The sequence below is a fragment of the Crinia signifera genome, chromosome 2 (genome assembly GCF_055691185.1).
Source record: "Crinia signifera chromosome 2, ASM5569118v1, whole genome shotgun sequence".
NCBI lineage: Eukaryota > Metazoa > Chordata > Amphibia > Anura > Myobatrachidae > Crinia > Crinia signifera.
The window spans coordinates 303621684-303639620 of NC_139218.1; the positions used below are offsets into that span (position 1 = coordinate 303621684).

A 17937-nucleotide genomic window follows, 5' to 3' on the forward strand; every position below is an offset into this window, starting at 1 on the left:
GTGGAAACCCCCCACAAGTGACCCCATTTTGCAAACTACACCCCTCAGGGAATTCATCTAGGGGTATAGTGTACATTTCAAACCCCCAGGGGTTTCACCAATTTTGATACAAGTGGGCAGTGAAAATGAAAAATTAAATTTTTTACACAAAAATGCAGTTCTGGCTCAAAATTTTTCATTTTCAGAAGGTATGAAGGAGAAAAAGCACCCCAAAATCTGTGCCCCAATTTCTCCCGAGTACGGCAATGCCTCACATGTGACCAAAAAATACCATTTGGGTGCATGGCAGGACTCAGAAGGGAAGGAGTGATTTTTGGATTTTGCAGCTCAGATTCTGGTTGAATTTTGGTGGGTGCTATGTCGCATTAGCAAGACCCCCCAAGCACCAATACAGTGGAAACCCCCCACAAGTGACCCCATTTTGCAAACTACACCCCTCAGGGAATTCATCTAGGGGTATAGTGTACATTTCAAACCCCCAGGGGTTTCACCAATTTTGATACAAGTGGGCAGTGAAAATGAAAAATTACATTTCTTTACACAAAAATGCAGTTCTGGCTAAAAATTTTTCATTTTCAGAAGGTATGAAGGAGAAAAAGCACCCCAAAATCTGTGCCCCAATTTCTCCCGAGTACGGCAATGCCTCACATGTGACCAAAAAATACCAGTTGGGTGCATGGCAGGACTCAGAAGGGAAGGAGTGATTTTTGGATTTTGCACCACAGATTTTGGTGGAATGAATGGTGGGTGCTATGTTGCACCAATACAGTGGAACCCCCCCACAAGTCACCCCATTTTGCAAAGTACACCCCTCAGGGAATTCATCTAGGGGTATAGTGTACATTTCAAACCCCCAGGGGTTTCACCAATTTTGATACAAGTGGGCAGTGAAAATGAAAAATTACATTTTTTTACACAAAAATGCAGTTCTGGCTCAAAATTTTTCATTTTCAGAAGGTATGAAGGAGAAAAAGCACCCCAATTTCTCCCGAGTACGGCAATGCCTCACATGTGACCAAAAAGTGGCAGGACTCAGAAGGGAAGGAGTGATATTTGGATTTTGCAGCACAAATTCTGGTGGAATGATGGTGGGTGCTATGTCGCATTAGCAAGACCCCCAAAGCACCAATACAGTGGAACCCCCCCACAAGTGACCCCATTTTGCAAACTACACCCCTCAGGGAATTCATCTAGGGGTATAGTGTACATTTCAAACCCCCAGGGGTTTCACCAATTTTGATACAAGTGGGCAGTGAAAATGAAAAATTACATTTTTTTACACAAAAATGCAGTTCTGGCTCAAAATTTTTCATTTTCAGAAGGTATGAAGGAGAAAAAGCACCCCAAAATATGTGCCCCAATTTCTCCCGAGTACGGCAATGCCTCACATGTGACCAAAAAATACCAGTTGGGTGCATGGCAGGACTCAGAAGGGAAGGAGTGATTTTTGGATTTTGCAGCTCAGATTCTGGTGGAATGAATGGTGGGTGCTATGTGGCATTAGCAAGACCCCCGAAGCACGGTGAAATTATGAACCTAATAATCCATAGATGTGTGGTATATTTTAAAACACTCCTTTATACATAGGCCGGGTTTGTCGGGGCAAGTGTCACACTGGAAAATAGTTTGCTTTCTTATTCCCTTTTTATAGCAAACTTTGCACCTTTTTTGTGTCCTGCTCTTTTTTCCAGTGGAGGGGATTTCATCAGGAAAATGCTGCCCTGGTACAATACGGGGTCCAGTACTAGAAGTACTGGGGCCCTCTGCCTGCTGGTTCCCAAATATTAGGCCCTTTATGACTTCCTCTTGAAAGTGCATAAATGTCCCCCTCTGGCCGGTAGAACGGAATAGCACGTAAGCGTTATACAGTGCCATCTGGATGATATACACGGCCAGCTTCTTGTACCAGATTTTTGTTTTCCGCAGGGCACTGTACGGCTTCAGTACCTGATCTGAAAGATCCACTCCGCCCATGTACCTATTGTAATCCAGGATACAATTAGGTTTTGAGGTGTGGGTACTGGTACCTCGTACAGGGACGGAGGTGGTACTGTCTCCGTGAATTGTTGTCAGTATAAGGACATCCCTCTTGTCCTTATATTTGACCAACAACATATTTTTGGTGCATATTCCCCTGCTTTCACCCCTTCTCATTACTTGGGCAATGTGCGTTTTTGGGAGGCCTCTTTGGTTCTTGCGCACAGTACCGCAAGCTGCTGTACCTCTTGAACCAAGGGCCTTAAACAGGGGGATGCTGGTGTAAAAGTTATCCACATAGAGGTGATAACCTTTATCCAGGAAGGGGTGCACTAAATCCCAGACAATTTTTCCACTAACACCTACGAGGGAGGGGGGGCATTCTGGCGGTTCAATTCTTGAATCCTTCCCTTCATATACCCTAAACCTGTGAGTGTACCCTGAGGTGCTTTCACACAGTTTATACATTTTTATGCCATACCTTGCCCTCTTACTGGGAAGGTACTGGCGGAATTTAACCCTTCCTTTAAAATGTATAAGGGACTCGTCGATACAAATAAATTTTTCAGGGATGTACAACTCTGCAAATTTGGCACTGAAATGATCAATGACCGGCCTGACTTTGAATAGCCGGTCAAAGGTGGGATCATCTCTGGGTGGGCACTGTGCATTATCGGTGTAATTTAAAAATTTAAGGATTGTCTCAAAACGAGTCCGAGTCATGGCCATACGGTAAAGTGGGGTGCTGTACAGAACATCTGTACTCCAATATTGCCTAATTTCTGGCTTTTTTACTATGCCCATATGAAACACCAGACCCCAAAACGTCATCATCTCTACTGCATCTACAGGGGTCCACCTAGCAAATGATGACGTGGGGTTTTGAGCAATAAACTGCTGGGCATATAAATTAGTTTGGTCCACCATTAAATTTATAAAATCATCAGAGAAAAATAATTTGAAAAAGTCAATTTCTCTGAGACCTGTGGAATCAAATTGGATTCCTGGCATGGCCAAAAACTCAGGAACCTGGGGCTCAAAATTGTCTGGTGGTGGGGTCCATACGAGATCAATTATTGGGGGGGGGGTCTCAGCTGCTCTACGGGGGCGTCTTTGAGGGGGTCCCTCATCACCAGAGGAGGAAGAGGAGCTTAAGGCGAATCCTTCAAATTCCCCGCTTGCATCACTGGCTGTGTCCGAGTCAGAAGCAAGCATGGCATATGCCTCCTCCGCTGAATACATTCTTCTGGATGACTGGGATGACATTTGGGATGACATTTGGGATGCCATTTTTATTTTTGTGTTACTGGTAGTGAAATGTTTCAACACGTGTATAGTGTAGGGGGGGTACAAACTTTATTTCAACCCGGGGGGTATGTAGTGTGTAGTGTGTATGTAGTGCAGAAAAAAAAATACTTTATACAAAAAAAAAAAATTGAAGGGGTTAAAAAAAAATTGAAGGGGTTAAAAAAAAAAATTGAAGGGGTTAAAAAAAAAAAAAAAAGGTCCTGCGCCAAAAATTGAGCACAGATGTTGGTCAGTAACGTCCGTCACTGAACAGCGCTCAAAGGCAACAGGAATTTGATCAAAAAAAAAATAAAAAATAGATCAACCCTGTGCCGAAAAAGATGATCAGTGATGTACGTCACTGATCAGCGCACAGCGGCCACAGGACACCCACAAAATCACAGTGTGTGTAAAAAAAAAATTAAAAAAAGACCCCACAGCACACACACAAAAAAAAAAGGTGATCAGTGATGCGACACTGATTACCAGTGAGGGGCAGCAGGTGCACAACCTTTGGTGCAACTGGCAGGTATATATAAAAAAAAAAAAAAACCTCTGCACCCCCAAAAAGTTGCTGATCACCTCAGATATAGTGATCAGCACAAAAGGCGGGGGCAGCAGACACAAAATTTAGCACTCTCTATCACTCTCTGTCACTATCTCTCTCTATCTCTCTATCTCTCACTATCTAACACTCTATGACACTGCAGCAGCAGCAGTGACAGGTATATATATATATAAAAAAAAACCTGCGCCCCCAAAAAGTTGCTGATCAGTTAATTTATACTGATCAGCACAAAAGGGGGGGCAGCAGTCAGTTATATAAAAAATATATAGCACAATCTGTCACTATCTCTCTCTATCTCTCTCTCTCTATCTCTCTCTATCTCTCTATCTATAACTATCACACTGCAGCAGCACAAAATATAGCACTCTCTGTCACTAGGCCTCTCTATCTCTCTATCTCTCTCTATCTCTCTCTATATCTCTCTATCTCTCTCTATCTCTCTCTATCTCTCTCTCTATAACTATATCACACTGCAGCAGCACAAAATATAGCACTCTCTGACACTATCTCTCTCTATCTCTCTCTCTATCTCTCTCTATCTAACTAACGCTATTACACTGCAGCACAGGAAGTCACAAGTAACAGGATCCAGGAAGCATCCAGCACACTACAAGCAGTGATGAAGCAGGCAAGATATTTGCAAGGATCAGGTAAGTATTTTGCAAGGTTCTGGTCAGTAAATGGCGACAGCTGGGCACGGTGACCGCACTGCACGCTATTCCAGACCGGAATGGCGTCTGCAGTGCAGTCACCGTTAGTTTAAACCCCCCTCCATGGCTGTGATTGGTCCGTCGGTCCGACGGACCAATCACGGCCTTTGGGGGCGGGCGGGGTGAGGTGGGGTGACACCAGTGTCACCCTTACACCCCCCGGTGATTGGTGCTGTACTTTACAGCACCAATCACCTCCGATCCCGTGTCACCGGCGAACGTTATTCGCCGGTGACACAGGAAAACGCTGTGAATGGCTGTTCACACTGAACAGCCAATCACAGCGATCGCCGACGGGGGGGCGGCATCGCAGCCCCCCCTGGGCATGCACGGACATGTCTGCTGTCAGGGACAGCAGACATGTTGAAACTGTCACCGCGTCTATAGACGCGGTGACAGTTAAATGCCATGACGTACATTTACGCCATGTGTCGGGAAGTACTTCCCGACCATGACGTAAATGTACGTCAATTGTCGGGAAGGGGTTAATCCTGGAGCTAGTGTGATGATAATAATGATGAATGCCAGACACAGGAGTACAGCAGCCCATACACGCTGCTTTGTGGGCGTGCTTTACTAGCACGGATCACATTGCATTGCATGTGCATGCAATGCGATGCAATGTGATGAAACCTAAGTACAAAAAGTATGTGCAAGCACATACTTTTTGTACTTAGGTTTCATCACATTGCATCGCATTGCATGCACAACGGATGCACATGCAATGCAATGTGATCTGTGCTAGTAAAGCACGGAAAGCACGCCCTCATAGCAGCGTGTATGGGCTGCTTCCACCCTCATTTCACACTGTAATGTTTTTTCTTTATTCACAAAGGGGGAAGCCTTCACATGTAATACTTTATTCTTGTGCAGATGTCCTAAAACATATTTTCTACAGTCACCCCAAATAGCTAACTTTGGCATGCCATGTTTGGCATATTTTTTATTTTTCTTCCTGAATTTGTCGTCTTTGTAACACATTGCGACTAGGGTGCAAGAGGAGACTATGCTGACTTGTTTATCAGTGTGTGACCGTCTCTGAATCTGTACATAAATTGCTACAATTTTGCCACCGCAGCTTGTTTCCAATACAAGTTCTTGTCTTTTCTGTATACAGAAACAGAGTCACGCACAATAAGCAAGTGTCCTATTTCAAATTATTCACCACCATCTATACTTTTCGCATTGTGTTGCATTTTCAGCAGAAGAGATGCCTGATTATAGCGGGTGCCAGATGACGGCCCAATTCTGGCTGTTCAAATGCCCAACAATCGTGATCCCAACAGACAGCGGCTATACTACCTTTTGGGAGTCTACAAGGTGCTTTTTGCACTCGCCCCTCTCTCGGAGTACCTGCGCCTGGGATTCTGGTATTCTAACCATTGGAATCCCGACTGATGGACTTTCATCTGCCACCCGCTTTAATCACCTGATTATAGTAGATCTGCACTGGACCTGGTGGTCACTGATGCCAGGCATCATGCTTTGCATGCCATATTGAGGCTAGGTGTATTAGGAATGTAACTGTATATCCTAGTCCCATGTTGCAGGATCCAATTTACTACGGTACTTATTTGCGCTATGTGCCCATTAACTCAAATTGAATTGTGTATTCGTATTTTTACTTTTTGCTAAAGCATGCTGGATCTAAACCTCCGGTTGGAATCCAGTCTCAACTCATTGAAGTTCTACATGGGGAGGAGCATTTGTGAGTCTGAATCTGTTGTAAAAATGTGAATTTATAATGTCTCTTAAAGCCCATTGCGTTAGCAGCAGTAGCTTTATCTTTGTGTTTTTATTGATCTTTTTAAGTTGGTTATATCATTTTTCTTTACAGAATGGTTTAAATCTAGTAATATCAGCTGATGGACTTCATAAATTCTTCACTTCAAGTACTTCTACAACAATTTAATCAAGGTTAACCTTACCTTTCTGTCAGACTGAAATGTGTGATTCCTCTTGGTTAAACCAATTGGTTGCAGGTCAGTTTGTGCATGTAGCATTGCTGCATGATCTGATGCAGCTTACAAAAAGTCCTGACCATCACATTTTAGAACTTGTTGGCAAAATCCTAAACTACAGCTTGGACATCTCCTGAGTGGTGTAGGTTAGCCACTTGTTCTCTTATTAATTATTGGAGAAGAAAGAGTGTAGCGGGCGCTTCAGTGTTCTACAGTTCTGTCCTTGTCACACTAATGTTATAAAGGAGGATATATGGGGTGGGATGAATGGTAAAGTTGAGTTGCTTTTGGCGCTGACAGTATCTCACACGCCTCACATGTCTGTTCTAATTAAGTATTCCTGTAATAGGTTTAGGGCTGATCTACTCCAGAAAAGGTGTGCAATGTTTCTATCACTGTTACATTTATGCCAGCAATATGAAATTATTCCAGGTAAGATTTTATGGGGTACAGATCTATCGTTCTACATCATTGCAGCATACTCATGCCAGGTCCAATGAGACTTTGTTTGAATCTGTATACAGAGTGCTATGATGCAGCTGTAGCATTATTGTCCGAGGACACATTCCATTGTATTCATATACAGACTCATATTCACAAGTGTTGCAGTTCAAATTAATCATCAGTGACTTCTGGTGCTGTGTTGCACGAAAGACTTGTGTCACAAGCGGTCACATGGGACATGTCTGCTCACTCTTGTGAGGCACTTGTGGTTCAGGGTGTTTTGAGGCTAGATAATTGAGAACACATCTGTATGGATGAGTTTTAAACATTTCTATACATTGCCCATCGTTATGTTGTACGTAACGTGTGAGTTCTGTATGTGACTCGTTAGCACTACAGTCTTTTCAATACAATCTTATTTGCATAACTGTGCATATAGAACGCATATTCTTCTATTGGTTAAACGATGTGTATATTCTTTATGACTGTGGGTGTATCTGCTTACATAATGCTACATTATGGTTCTTTTTTTGGAAAAGTAGTACCACAGAAAATAGTTATTCTGCATATTGTAACCAGCAGAAGATGCTTTGTCCTATTTGCATTTTCCTTTGATAAATAAGACGCATCGTAATGGAAAAAGTTTAATTTAAAGACTCTTGACGCTACTAAGTCGAGCTATGGAATGGTGCGATTAGAAGGGCTGTTTATCAGGCTTAGAAAACAAAAACCATCTGGAATTTAATGTATATAATGTATATGTACATTATATGTATTATATGTATATAAGGTAAAGGCAGCTATATCACTGAAGTAATGAATTAGGACATTTTTTTGACTTCTATGGAAGATCTTAAATAGGATATGTACTGTAACTTATTTGAAATTTTTCATTTTCTTTCTTTGTTAAAATGAAAAGATAATACAAGCAGAAATTGGATTACTGGGCTCTTTCTCATGAATTGGATCATGTTACATGGCTGGTAACAGAAATATGGAAGAGCTTGTTGTATCCACTTTCCAGCTTTGCATATATTCAACAATTAATTTAATATGGTTTTGTAGGTTAATCTGATTGTGGGGTTGCCCGGGGCCTCTATTATGCATTCTGGCATATTGCATTCTATTTTAATCTTTGAGGAAGATATAAAATTTGTGACAATGTTTTAGAAGCTAATTGAACACAGTCTGTTGGAAATAAAAAAGAACATTATGTTATGACAACCAATTTGGATTCATTATATGAGAAGAAATTGAGAGTAGAGATATCCGCTTACTATTTCTTCATCTTATCTAGCTTACTAGGATGTTGTTTGAAATGCACCAGTATTTGGTGTGTGAAGTGTGTGTATTATCAGACCCTCAAGTATCTGGTTATACATAAGTACACACAAAAAACACTCACTGCTTCTGTGCTTAATCAGTCTCTGCTAAGAGGCAACAATGACGTGCCTTGTACTATACAGTTTCCCCTTCTATAGATATGTGTGCTTTTATGCACAATAGGGGGCACTTTCGGAAAGCTCATATACTTGGAGCATTTGATAGGACCTTTCTTAACCTACAGTTTATGGATATCTGGGGAAGGTACTGTATACTTGTGTGTGTGTGTGTGCACACATACATAAATACAGATTGGGCAGGCCTCTTCCTTGCTGGCGAATCGCCAGAACGTCAGCGCTGGCGATCCGCCAGCGGCCTGCCTCACCATCTGACTGAGACGCGCGTGCGTCTCACGCGCGTCTCAATCGCGTCTCAATCTCCGTTGGCGGGGTGACGGGAACCCTGTCTGTCTCCGCCTCAGGGGGGGTGCAGGCAGGCGGCGGGGACCCCGGGTTAACGCCGACAAGCCGGCGGTGACACGGGGGAGCGTCTGTAAGTGCCGTCGGAAGGGGACGTTATGCAGATGGCGCTGGCGGGGGATGGCGGCTGTGTGTGTGTGTGTGTGTGTGTGTATATATATATATATATATATATATATATATATATATATATATATATATATATTATGTACGGTATCACAAGGTTACCCTCAGGAATGGTGAGCGGCACTCGCTGGTCTTTGTAAATGACTTTAAGTAGTTGAAAAAAAGTTGTCACATATAGTCAACATTTCAAGGCTTACAAGCCTTTTCCTCAAGACGGACAATCATAAAGTGCAATAGTGGTTGTACAAAAGTTATTCTTTTTGCACAACCACTATTGCACTTTATGATTGTCCGTCTTGAGGAAAAGGCTTGTAAGCCTTGAAACATTGACTATATGTGACAACTTCTTTTCCACTACTTAAAGTCATTTACAAAGACCAGCGAGTGCCGCTCACCATTCCTGCGGGTAACCTTGGGATACCGTACCTACATTCATGTCTAGTGAAGGCACCCTGGCAGGTTGACAATTTATCAGAGAGTGCCAAACTTCAACTTTCATATATATATATGTCTTGATAAAGGGCCACACTGCCCAAAATGTTGACTGAACCCATTGATGTGTGTATTTCTCTAAAAATATACAAGGTTTCAAGTCTCAGGAGTGCCACCAAATCCTCAGATTTCTCTTGCTTCAAGAGGGTGGGCACTAGAGCAGCTGATTCTCAAAGTCGAGTGTCGGGGATCTACACATATCTATCTATCTATCTACACACTTTTTTCCAGATCACTGCTATATATTTTTATATATTAAACTTTCCACCAGGAAGGAAGAATTCCAAACCGGCACTCTATGAGGAAAAGGTTTTTTTATTCCATAGGTGAAAAAACAAGTACCAGCAGCAGTCTCGCCTGCTGTTTCCACTGGTCACAGACAGGAGAATCAATCGACAGGAGTGGAGGTAGCTATACAACGAACTGTGTATCTGTATTCCGTGTAGCGTCTGCCCCCAGCTGGGTCTGAGCAGTCGGCTCCCTGACACAGTTAGCTTACCTCGCTACTGCGGTCAGGTTTTGGATACTAAAGCCAGTCATTACATCCAAGGCTACCAGCTACCTCACACTGTCAGGACCGCTCCTATAACACACAAGCTCCTTGGAGGTGACTGTCACACAAGTGAGACCGTAAAAACACAGGTGCTGCTTTGCACTTAACCCTTGACTGTTTGCCCACAGATTATCACTCCATGTGTAGCCTTCTAATTACAACTAAAATCTACTCTTCCAGATAAAAATCAGCCAATTTGGATTATTGGTGTATACAGTTATAAATTGGAAGTACAACATCTTTGTGGATTTGAGACTGTGAAGGCTAAGGTAGCCAAACATTGGGTTATAAAACCTTTCAGGATCTCTGGCTATAGACCACTTGGCAAGATTGGCTTGTGACATCTGCCTCCCCCCCCCCCCCCTCCCCTATTTTATATTTGATATTAAACTGTAATATACAGGTAGAGTATCCCGTATCCGAATATCCGTTATCCGAATTATTCCGAAATACGGACATTCCAGAAAGTGAAATTTTTTTTTTTTTTTTTCTAAAAACTCACTGGGGACATTTGTAACAGCATCACTGGGGACATGATATGTAACTGGCACTATATATGTGCAAGACAATGATTGCTTGGCATTCAAATTCAGTACTGAGATAGTACACACATTTTGTTTCACGTTTTGAAACCTTGATTTTTGAACAATTAAAATATATTTGTGTGTATTTTATGTGGTAATAAAATATATTTGTGTGTATATTATGTGTTTATACAGCATAAATACAAGATACTTCAAAATACATCATTGAAATATTAAAATATTCCGAAATACGGAATAATCCGTTATCCAAAATTCTCCTGGTCCCGAGCATTTTGGATAAGGGATACTCAACCTGTATCTGTATTTATGTACTAACTGATATTGATGTTCTTTATGTGTAATATTTTACAATAATACAAATTAATTTAAACGTGTGCTTCTTGCGCTCTCTAGTTGTTACTATTTTCTTATAAGTTTTTCATACCCTTGATAAAAATAGTCTGTGACCAGTTGAAACCGCAGGCGGGACTGCTGCTGCTACTTGTTTTTTCGCCTATGGAATAAAAAACCTTTTCCTCGCATCATAATGCCTGTTTGGAATCCTTCCTTCATTGGGGTTAAGTGTACTATATAAATCTATATTGCAATGATCTGGGAAAAAATGTGTGTGTATATATTAGATAGCTTATTTCCATGCAGCAAATGCACATGGACCATTGTGCAAAGAATATATATATATACATGTACTGTATGCACTTTTAAAAGTAACAACCCCCACTCCCCCCAAAAAACAAACAAAACACAATAAATTTGTGCATTCAAATGGCTAATAATACAATAATGACTGCAAGCAGCAGGGTATGTTTTTGTCCACTAGATTTTCAGCAAAGTAGGTTTTTATCCTTCAATGAACCATTAAATAGTGGCTGGCAGATCAGGAAATCAATGTTTATTTAATAAGCTTTCCCAAGCTTTCAACAGTTATCGCTCATCACTATGGAAAAATGCTATTGTTAATGCTATTTAAATGCTTTCTGTCCATGTGTAATTCAGCACAATAATAGAGAATTCCAAACTGTCATTTGCTGTAAAATAATTTTAAATGTCTGTGTGTTACTTGAAGAAATTGAAATGCCTAGAGAGAGATGACAAGGTGGTCAAATATATCTTACTGTATGCACAACATGTCTAAAAAGTTCTGTTTGCATGGATACTGTATTTAGTATTTAGCGTTCCAGACCTGTACCACTTAGTTTGCGCCAATTATCTTTTTTAATTCTGACCTTTCCTCTGTTGTCTCATGTTGAGCCAGTTGAATAAGTAGTTTCTGTATATTACTATGGCACATTTCTGGCTCTTTCAAATGTAAATAATAATTGCTTTTTAAACAGCAAAATAATTGTAGTCAAAGCACAGTTACCAATGTATGTTTGATTACATGAAAAAAAGCTTACCAATAAATAGTTACCCCCCTATAACTAATAAGGGGTACTATGCGTGATCTTGACTTGTACCCATATACATGCAGCCTGCATTCAGGTGCTGCTGATATTATGTGCTATTTTTACATGTGCATATTTTGACACTAACACTAACAAATGGAAAACCTGCTTATACAGATGTGTTCATATACATCTACCCTCCTCTAAACAGACCTTCAGGTCTCATCATGCCATGGTGTTGCTTTTTAGCAAAATGGTGCAGATATGATGCACAATCAGCTTCTGCTAAATAAAATATGCGGCATGCCTAGTTTATGTATGAACCCAGCTGTACTTACATACAAAATGCTACTTATTCATTAAAACACTGTAATGTAGCATTTCACATGCAGATCCAGCCATATATTTTAATCGGCTCTACCAAGTCAAACAGAGCTGACCTGTTACCGTATGTGTAACACTAGTTTTGGCACATGAAGAATAGATGTATGTAGACACAACTGTATTGTATGTATTTGCAAGTTAAGTAAATGGGCTATATATATTCTTGTTTCCATTCGTTTTTATGGTATAATGGTATGTGCCCTAGTGTAAGGTATATTTTAAGATGTACTGTATTTAAAAGACTGTTTTGCTATATAGTATTGTATAGCATATACATATAAACTGAGAGAGAATGGGAACATTTACCTGTAGGAGGACTCCTTGTTCATTTTCTTCGTTTCATGGCTCCTTGGTATGATAAAATGTCCAGCTTATATAATTACCACCCAGCAGTATTACTACAGCATGTAACAAAATGTAAAAAATGTTGTTGCCCTGTTACAGCACTATTAAAATGTTTTTAATGTTAATTAGATTGTTCCACTTGCTCAGGTAACCAATTTGGCTAGTGCCTGCATGAGCCATGAATTGTCATAGTCGGGCTTCCTAGTGGCATTACAATTATTTTATTACCTAAACTGCAATATTTATTATTCAGTGCCTTGAAAAACTTCTAGATTATATGACAAAATTGATGATGATCATGTTTGGAAATGCAACCCTCATCATCTCATACTTTGATGTATGATTTGTTCTAAATGATAGGGTATTGTGTCATGCCTGACATTGTTTGGTACCACAAGGTGGCACTTCTTTCCCAGTCGAGGGACTGATTCCTTCCCTCTCAATTCCCAGGGTTGTCATAGAGCAGGTATGTACAATAAGTATCCCTTTAGTTGCTGCAAATAAATAGATCCAGCATGCGCCTCTATGGTTTAAGCATGTCCTAATCTTAAAACTGTAAAGGGATGCTGAGATACAGTATGTAGTCACAACGCAGCTGGAGGACCATTATTCCCCACCACTGACCTAGAGTGTGCAATTAACTTAGATTTACTTTTGACAGAACTGCTCTGGGCCCCTAGACAGCATAGAGCACAGAACTGACTCACACTAATGGCCATTTCTGATACTCTGACGGTGGAGGACTCTAGTCTTTCAACTTGTTCTGCCTACCAGAAAATTGCACCTTTTTAAGGTTGTTTTAGATTCGTAGAAGCCTTAAAACTTTACTTTATATGTTCTCATCCTCTTCCATTCATAAGGCCCACATCCACTAGTGCGATATGGCCACTTTTTATGCAATTTCGATGCAGCGCTGCGACAGATTGCATACGAAGTGACACATCATATGTTATTTACTTGTAGGGTGACCAACTCATCCCTTTAATCCTGGACACATATTAATTATACAGGTTCTGTGGCAGTTTCAAACCAGGTGAAATGGAGTCTTGAGGTGTGGCAGTTTAAAACCAGGTGAAAGCCAGCCACAGAAGCTGTGTAATTAATATGTGTCCCGGATTAAAGGGATGAGTTGGTCACCCTATTTACTTGCGATTACAATGTGAGGCGCTTTGCCCTGCATATCGCAGTTGCAGATCCGACAAGCTGCTATGACTATATGGGTGGCACGGATGGTGCAATGGATAGCGTTACTGCCTCAGAGCATTGAGGTAATAGGTTCCATTCCCACCTGTGCAGAGTTTGTATATTCTCCCCGTGTTTGTGTGGGTATCCTCCGGGTACTCCAGTTTCCTCTCACACTCCAAACAATATACTGGTACTGTAGGTTAATTGGCTCCCAGCAAAATGAACCCTAGAATGTCTTTGTGCGTGTGTAGGGAATTGTAAGCTCCACTGGGGCAGGGACTGATGTGACTGTTCAATTGGTACTTGTTTCCTAGCATGGCCCCCAGATTTTCTACGTACGCTAACGTAGTGAAATCGCATCGCATGCGCTTTTTGCATGACATGCGATGCGATTTTCCATATTTTCATATATTTCAGTAAAAGTTATAGTTCTTAACACATGTCGTCTTTACTGTCTCAGATGTTTGATATGGCTGGTGTGAATGCGTTCCTAAAACACCCCCACTATCCACGCCACCCCGAAGCGTGGTGAGCAGAGCGGCGTAACGCGTCCTCCGACCTTTTCATACCCCCACTATCTACGTTGGCGTGGAGTTGATTTTATGTGTGGCGAGCGCAGCGAGCATTACTTTACATGTATTCCGCGTCCCCTCGCATGGCCCACTGCGCTCGCAGTGCTTCGGGCTCGGTGGCTCGCCACACTATATAAAATCAACTCCATGCCGACGTGGATAGTGGGGGTATGAAAAGGTCGTGGAAGCATTCCGCCGCACCTCGCGGGGCTCTATGCGCTCGCCCCGCTACGGGGTGGCATGGATACTGGGGGTGACGCAATGGCATAGTAAGCACCCATCACATCACATGGCATGGGTGCTTATACAATTAAATATCGCATCGCATTTGGTGCCATGCGATCCTATGCAATATTTCATTGTATAAGCACTCCTGTGCACTTAATATGGACATCGCATCGTACAGCACTATACACGGTATGCGATGTGATTCGATTTTCCTACGCAGAATAGCCCACTAAGCTATTTGCTTGTGGGTGCCGTTCTAGGAAACAAGTACTGTTCAATTATTCTCTGTAAAGTTCTGCGGAATATGTGTGCCCTATATAAATTACTATTAAGGCATAAACAATAATAAATATTTTTCATAGCCCCTGCTAGGATCGCATATGATACATTGCATGCGGTCCTTTGTCCCCAGTGATCCACTGGGTGAGATGGTGGGGTATCGAATGCGAGGTATCGCATGCAATACTTCACCCTAGGGGATCGGGCCTTTACTTTTCCTGATTCCTGTGCAAAATGTGATGTGATCAGACCCTATGACTGACTCTGGTATCTTCAGATACAACACTGTGTGGACCCCCCCCATGTTTCTCATATGCCTCCTGCTCAGAACATTCTGCCTCCCCAGGCCAAGATCTGCACCAGGCCTTTACCACAAAACTTTTTATCTATGGAATCTGTCCAGCTTTTTACTTTATTATGTAGAGTGTAGCCGACCAACTGTAATATATTCTGCATGTGTTTTGGGATGGCTGGTCCTGTGTCTGGGGAGAGGTGTGTTATTTATTGTGGATGTTTTAAACTTTCTCTTTCCTTGATTCTGGTCTGTTTTCAATGTCCCCTTCTCGAAGTTGCCAAAATCGACCGCTATGTCGCCATGCACATTTGTATATCAGCCAGGTCTACTATTACCCATTAATAAATGTCTAGTTATTTATAATACATTTCAAAGACACACTGTCAATAACTTTTTCAACTAATCCCTCCACCCCTATCATAAAGTGGCATCTACACAGTACATAGTGGAGGGCAAAGAAGCCTCCTAGCCATGTCCTAATTAAGAGCTGGTTTCCTCCTCCCTTTTTCTTAATGAACCTCCTGCTGGTGGTCCCATCTCTTAATATCCTGTTTTTTTTCTCAGGCACTTGCTTGTACTCTGTTTTGAGTGTATTGTATTTTTCTGTGCCTTTTTTCAAGCTTTGATCTTTGGGATTTCATTTTCATCGTCTTAGTCGTCATCATTGTTTTATTTTTTATATGGCAGCACAAGGGATCTTCATTGCTCAATTGCAGATTACATAAACAAAACAAGATGAAAATGTCTTAAGATTATTGAAGTACTTGGATGTTCTCTTTTTACTGAAATAATGAAATCAATCTGAAAGTAATGTGTAAAGCGGATTGTCCAATTAATTATAGGATTTAACCCCAAGATGACATCCTGGAGCCGGTGTAAAGTAAAAGTGGTAAAATAATTCTACTTTTAAATGAGTATTTTGATCATTGCTTGGGCTGAAACTTAAACATGTTTTGAGCAGCAGTGAAAAAAAGTTATATATATTATTCCCTGTCATGTATGAGTGTGATTGACCATTGGGAGATTTGCTCAGCGTGATTTTTAATTTGTTACAGGGGAGCCTCAAGAGCAGCAGGCAGATCTCGCCACAGGAATTCATTCATGAATTGAAATCCGGCTCTACAGATGAAAGACTTGTCTCTTACTTAGACTCCCTACGGGTTTCTCTGACCAGCAACCCAGTCAGGTAATGACGGTGAATTAAAATAAGTTAAGTCATGTTGAAGTGTTTCATGCTCAGAGAGTTATGTTTCATGCTTAGTTTTGATGTAATTGTTGGTGGTTTGGCCTGCTGCCATATGGATCAATGGGTTGCCCAAGTACACAGGCATCTTCTGACATTTGTAGGGCAGACCTATGTCTTAAAGATGTTTTAGTGTCATTTCGTTAGTCATCTTTACAAACAATATATCACATAGTGTGTACCTAGTTTAAGCTTACTGATTTGTAGACTTTATTCTTTTTGAAGATGGTCATGTTTTTTATAATTATTATTCAATACATTTTTAGATTTTCATGATACAGATTTCTAAGTAGAAGCTTTGGAGTAACCAAAATCTTGTCTCTTATTTACTGATGGCACGCAAACACCCCTCTACAATACTCAAATTAGGTAAAATGTGTAGTATTGCTACATATATAGTTTTCTCACCAATGACATTGCTACCTACTGTATAATAAAATGTCTATACCTAGCTGTACGCTGTATAATTGTCCTGCAAGCAGCCAACTGGAAGACTATTATTGGTCAGTATATAGTACTGGAAGAGGACTATTCAGTCTGCAGACAGCTAAAAGTCAGTTTAGATTGTTTGGCCTAGTCATCCTATCTGAGCCCACCCACTGATTGTTGAATACTTAAGGCTTTGAATTGAGATTGCCTCCATACATTGTGCAATGTATGTTGGTACTCAGACTATCCCTGTAAGCATTTTAACCCTAAGCATTGCTGCCCCGTTACAGCCTAATTACCCCTCCCACAGCCTAAACCTCCCCATAGTGCCTAACCCTAACTCCAGTACTTACTGTCGGGATTTTGACTAGCATGATGCTTCTGTACTGATGCTTGCTGCATCATTAGATATATTAGAAGCCTTTCCATAAGTCTTTAACCCTTTACTGTATTCCTGGTGAGGATTGCAAAATTATTAATTTTTTAATATGCTTAATTTCCCCGATCCCATTCGATAGCTGATCGTTGCTGGCTGCTGTTCAGCACATCTGATTGACAGGGCCGGCAGGTCATAGGATTGCGACTGCTGGTGTACAGTAGGTGTATGGACACCTTTAGTGATTTTTAGTGTTATCCCCATTGTTTCCCAAGGTCAAAGTAACATTAAAGTTATGGTTTAGTCCATATTTCTGTTATAGAGTGTACATACGGGGCAATATGGTCGCTGAGCAATGTTTCCTTAATATCTCTCAGCAATACATTGCTCATTGTACCATTTTCATCAGCGAAAAGCAATTTTGACTGAAAAGGAGCAAATCCATTATAGAGTTTAGAGCTGCCTCCACTGCTTATGCATGGCAAAAGAGCCAGCTGCAAACAGCAGCACTGGCTGTCAGTGATTGAGATCAGCAGGATAATGACAGCGCTGGTACCTGAAGGGAAGAGCCACCACTGAAGGAGTCCTGGCAGCCATTGACAGATCCATAGCTACCCTGGTACCGACCACGGTTGTCAGAGCTGCAGCCGCTGTCAAGAGAGTTGCTGACTTCAAATCCCCTGCTGCCACTAACAGGCTGCTTCCACGTCCCGGCCACCGACCAATTTCTAGAAAAAAATGGAAGGAGTTGCGA

The 17937-nt window shown here is 41.4% G+C and overlaps 1 protein-coding gene across 3 annotated transcripts in view; it reads left to right on the forward strand.

The window, feature by feature from the left end:
- The window catches only part of DIAPH3 (diaphanous related formin 3), an 870768-nt gene that overhangs the window by 227089 nt on the left and 625742 nt on the right, over positions 1-17937 (forward strand). For all 3 annotated transcript variants that reach the window (XM_083168891.1, XM_083168892.1, XM_083168893.1), the window contains one exon: positions 16191-16321. In XM_083168891.1, the coding sequence (XP_083025017.1) occupies positions 16191-16321 (131 nt within the window). The remainder of the gene's footprint in view (positions 1-16190; positions 16322-17937) is intronic.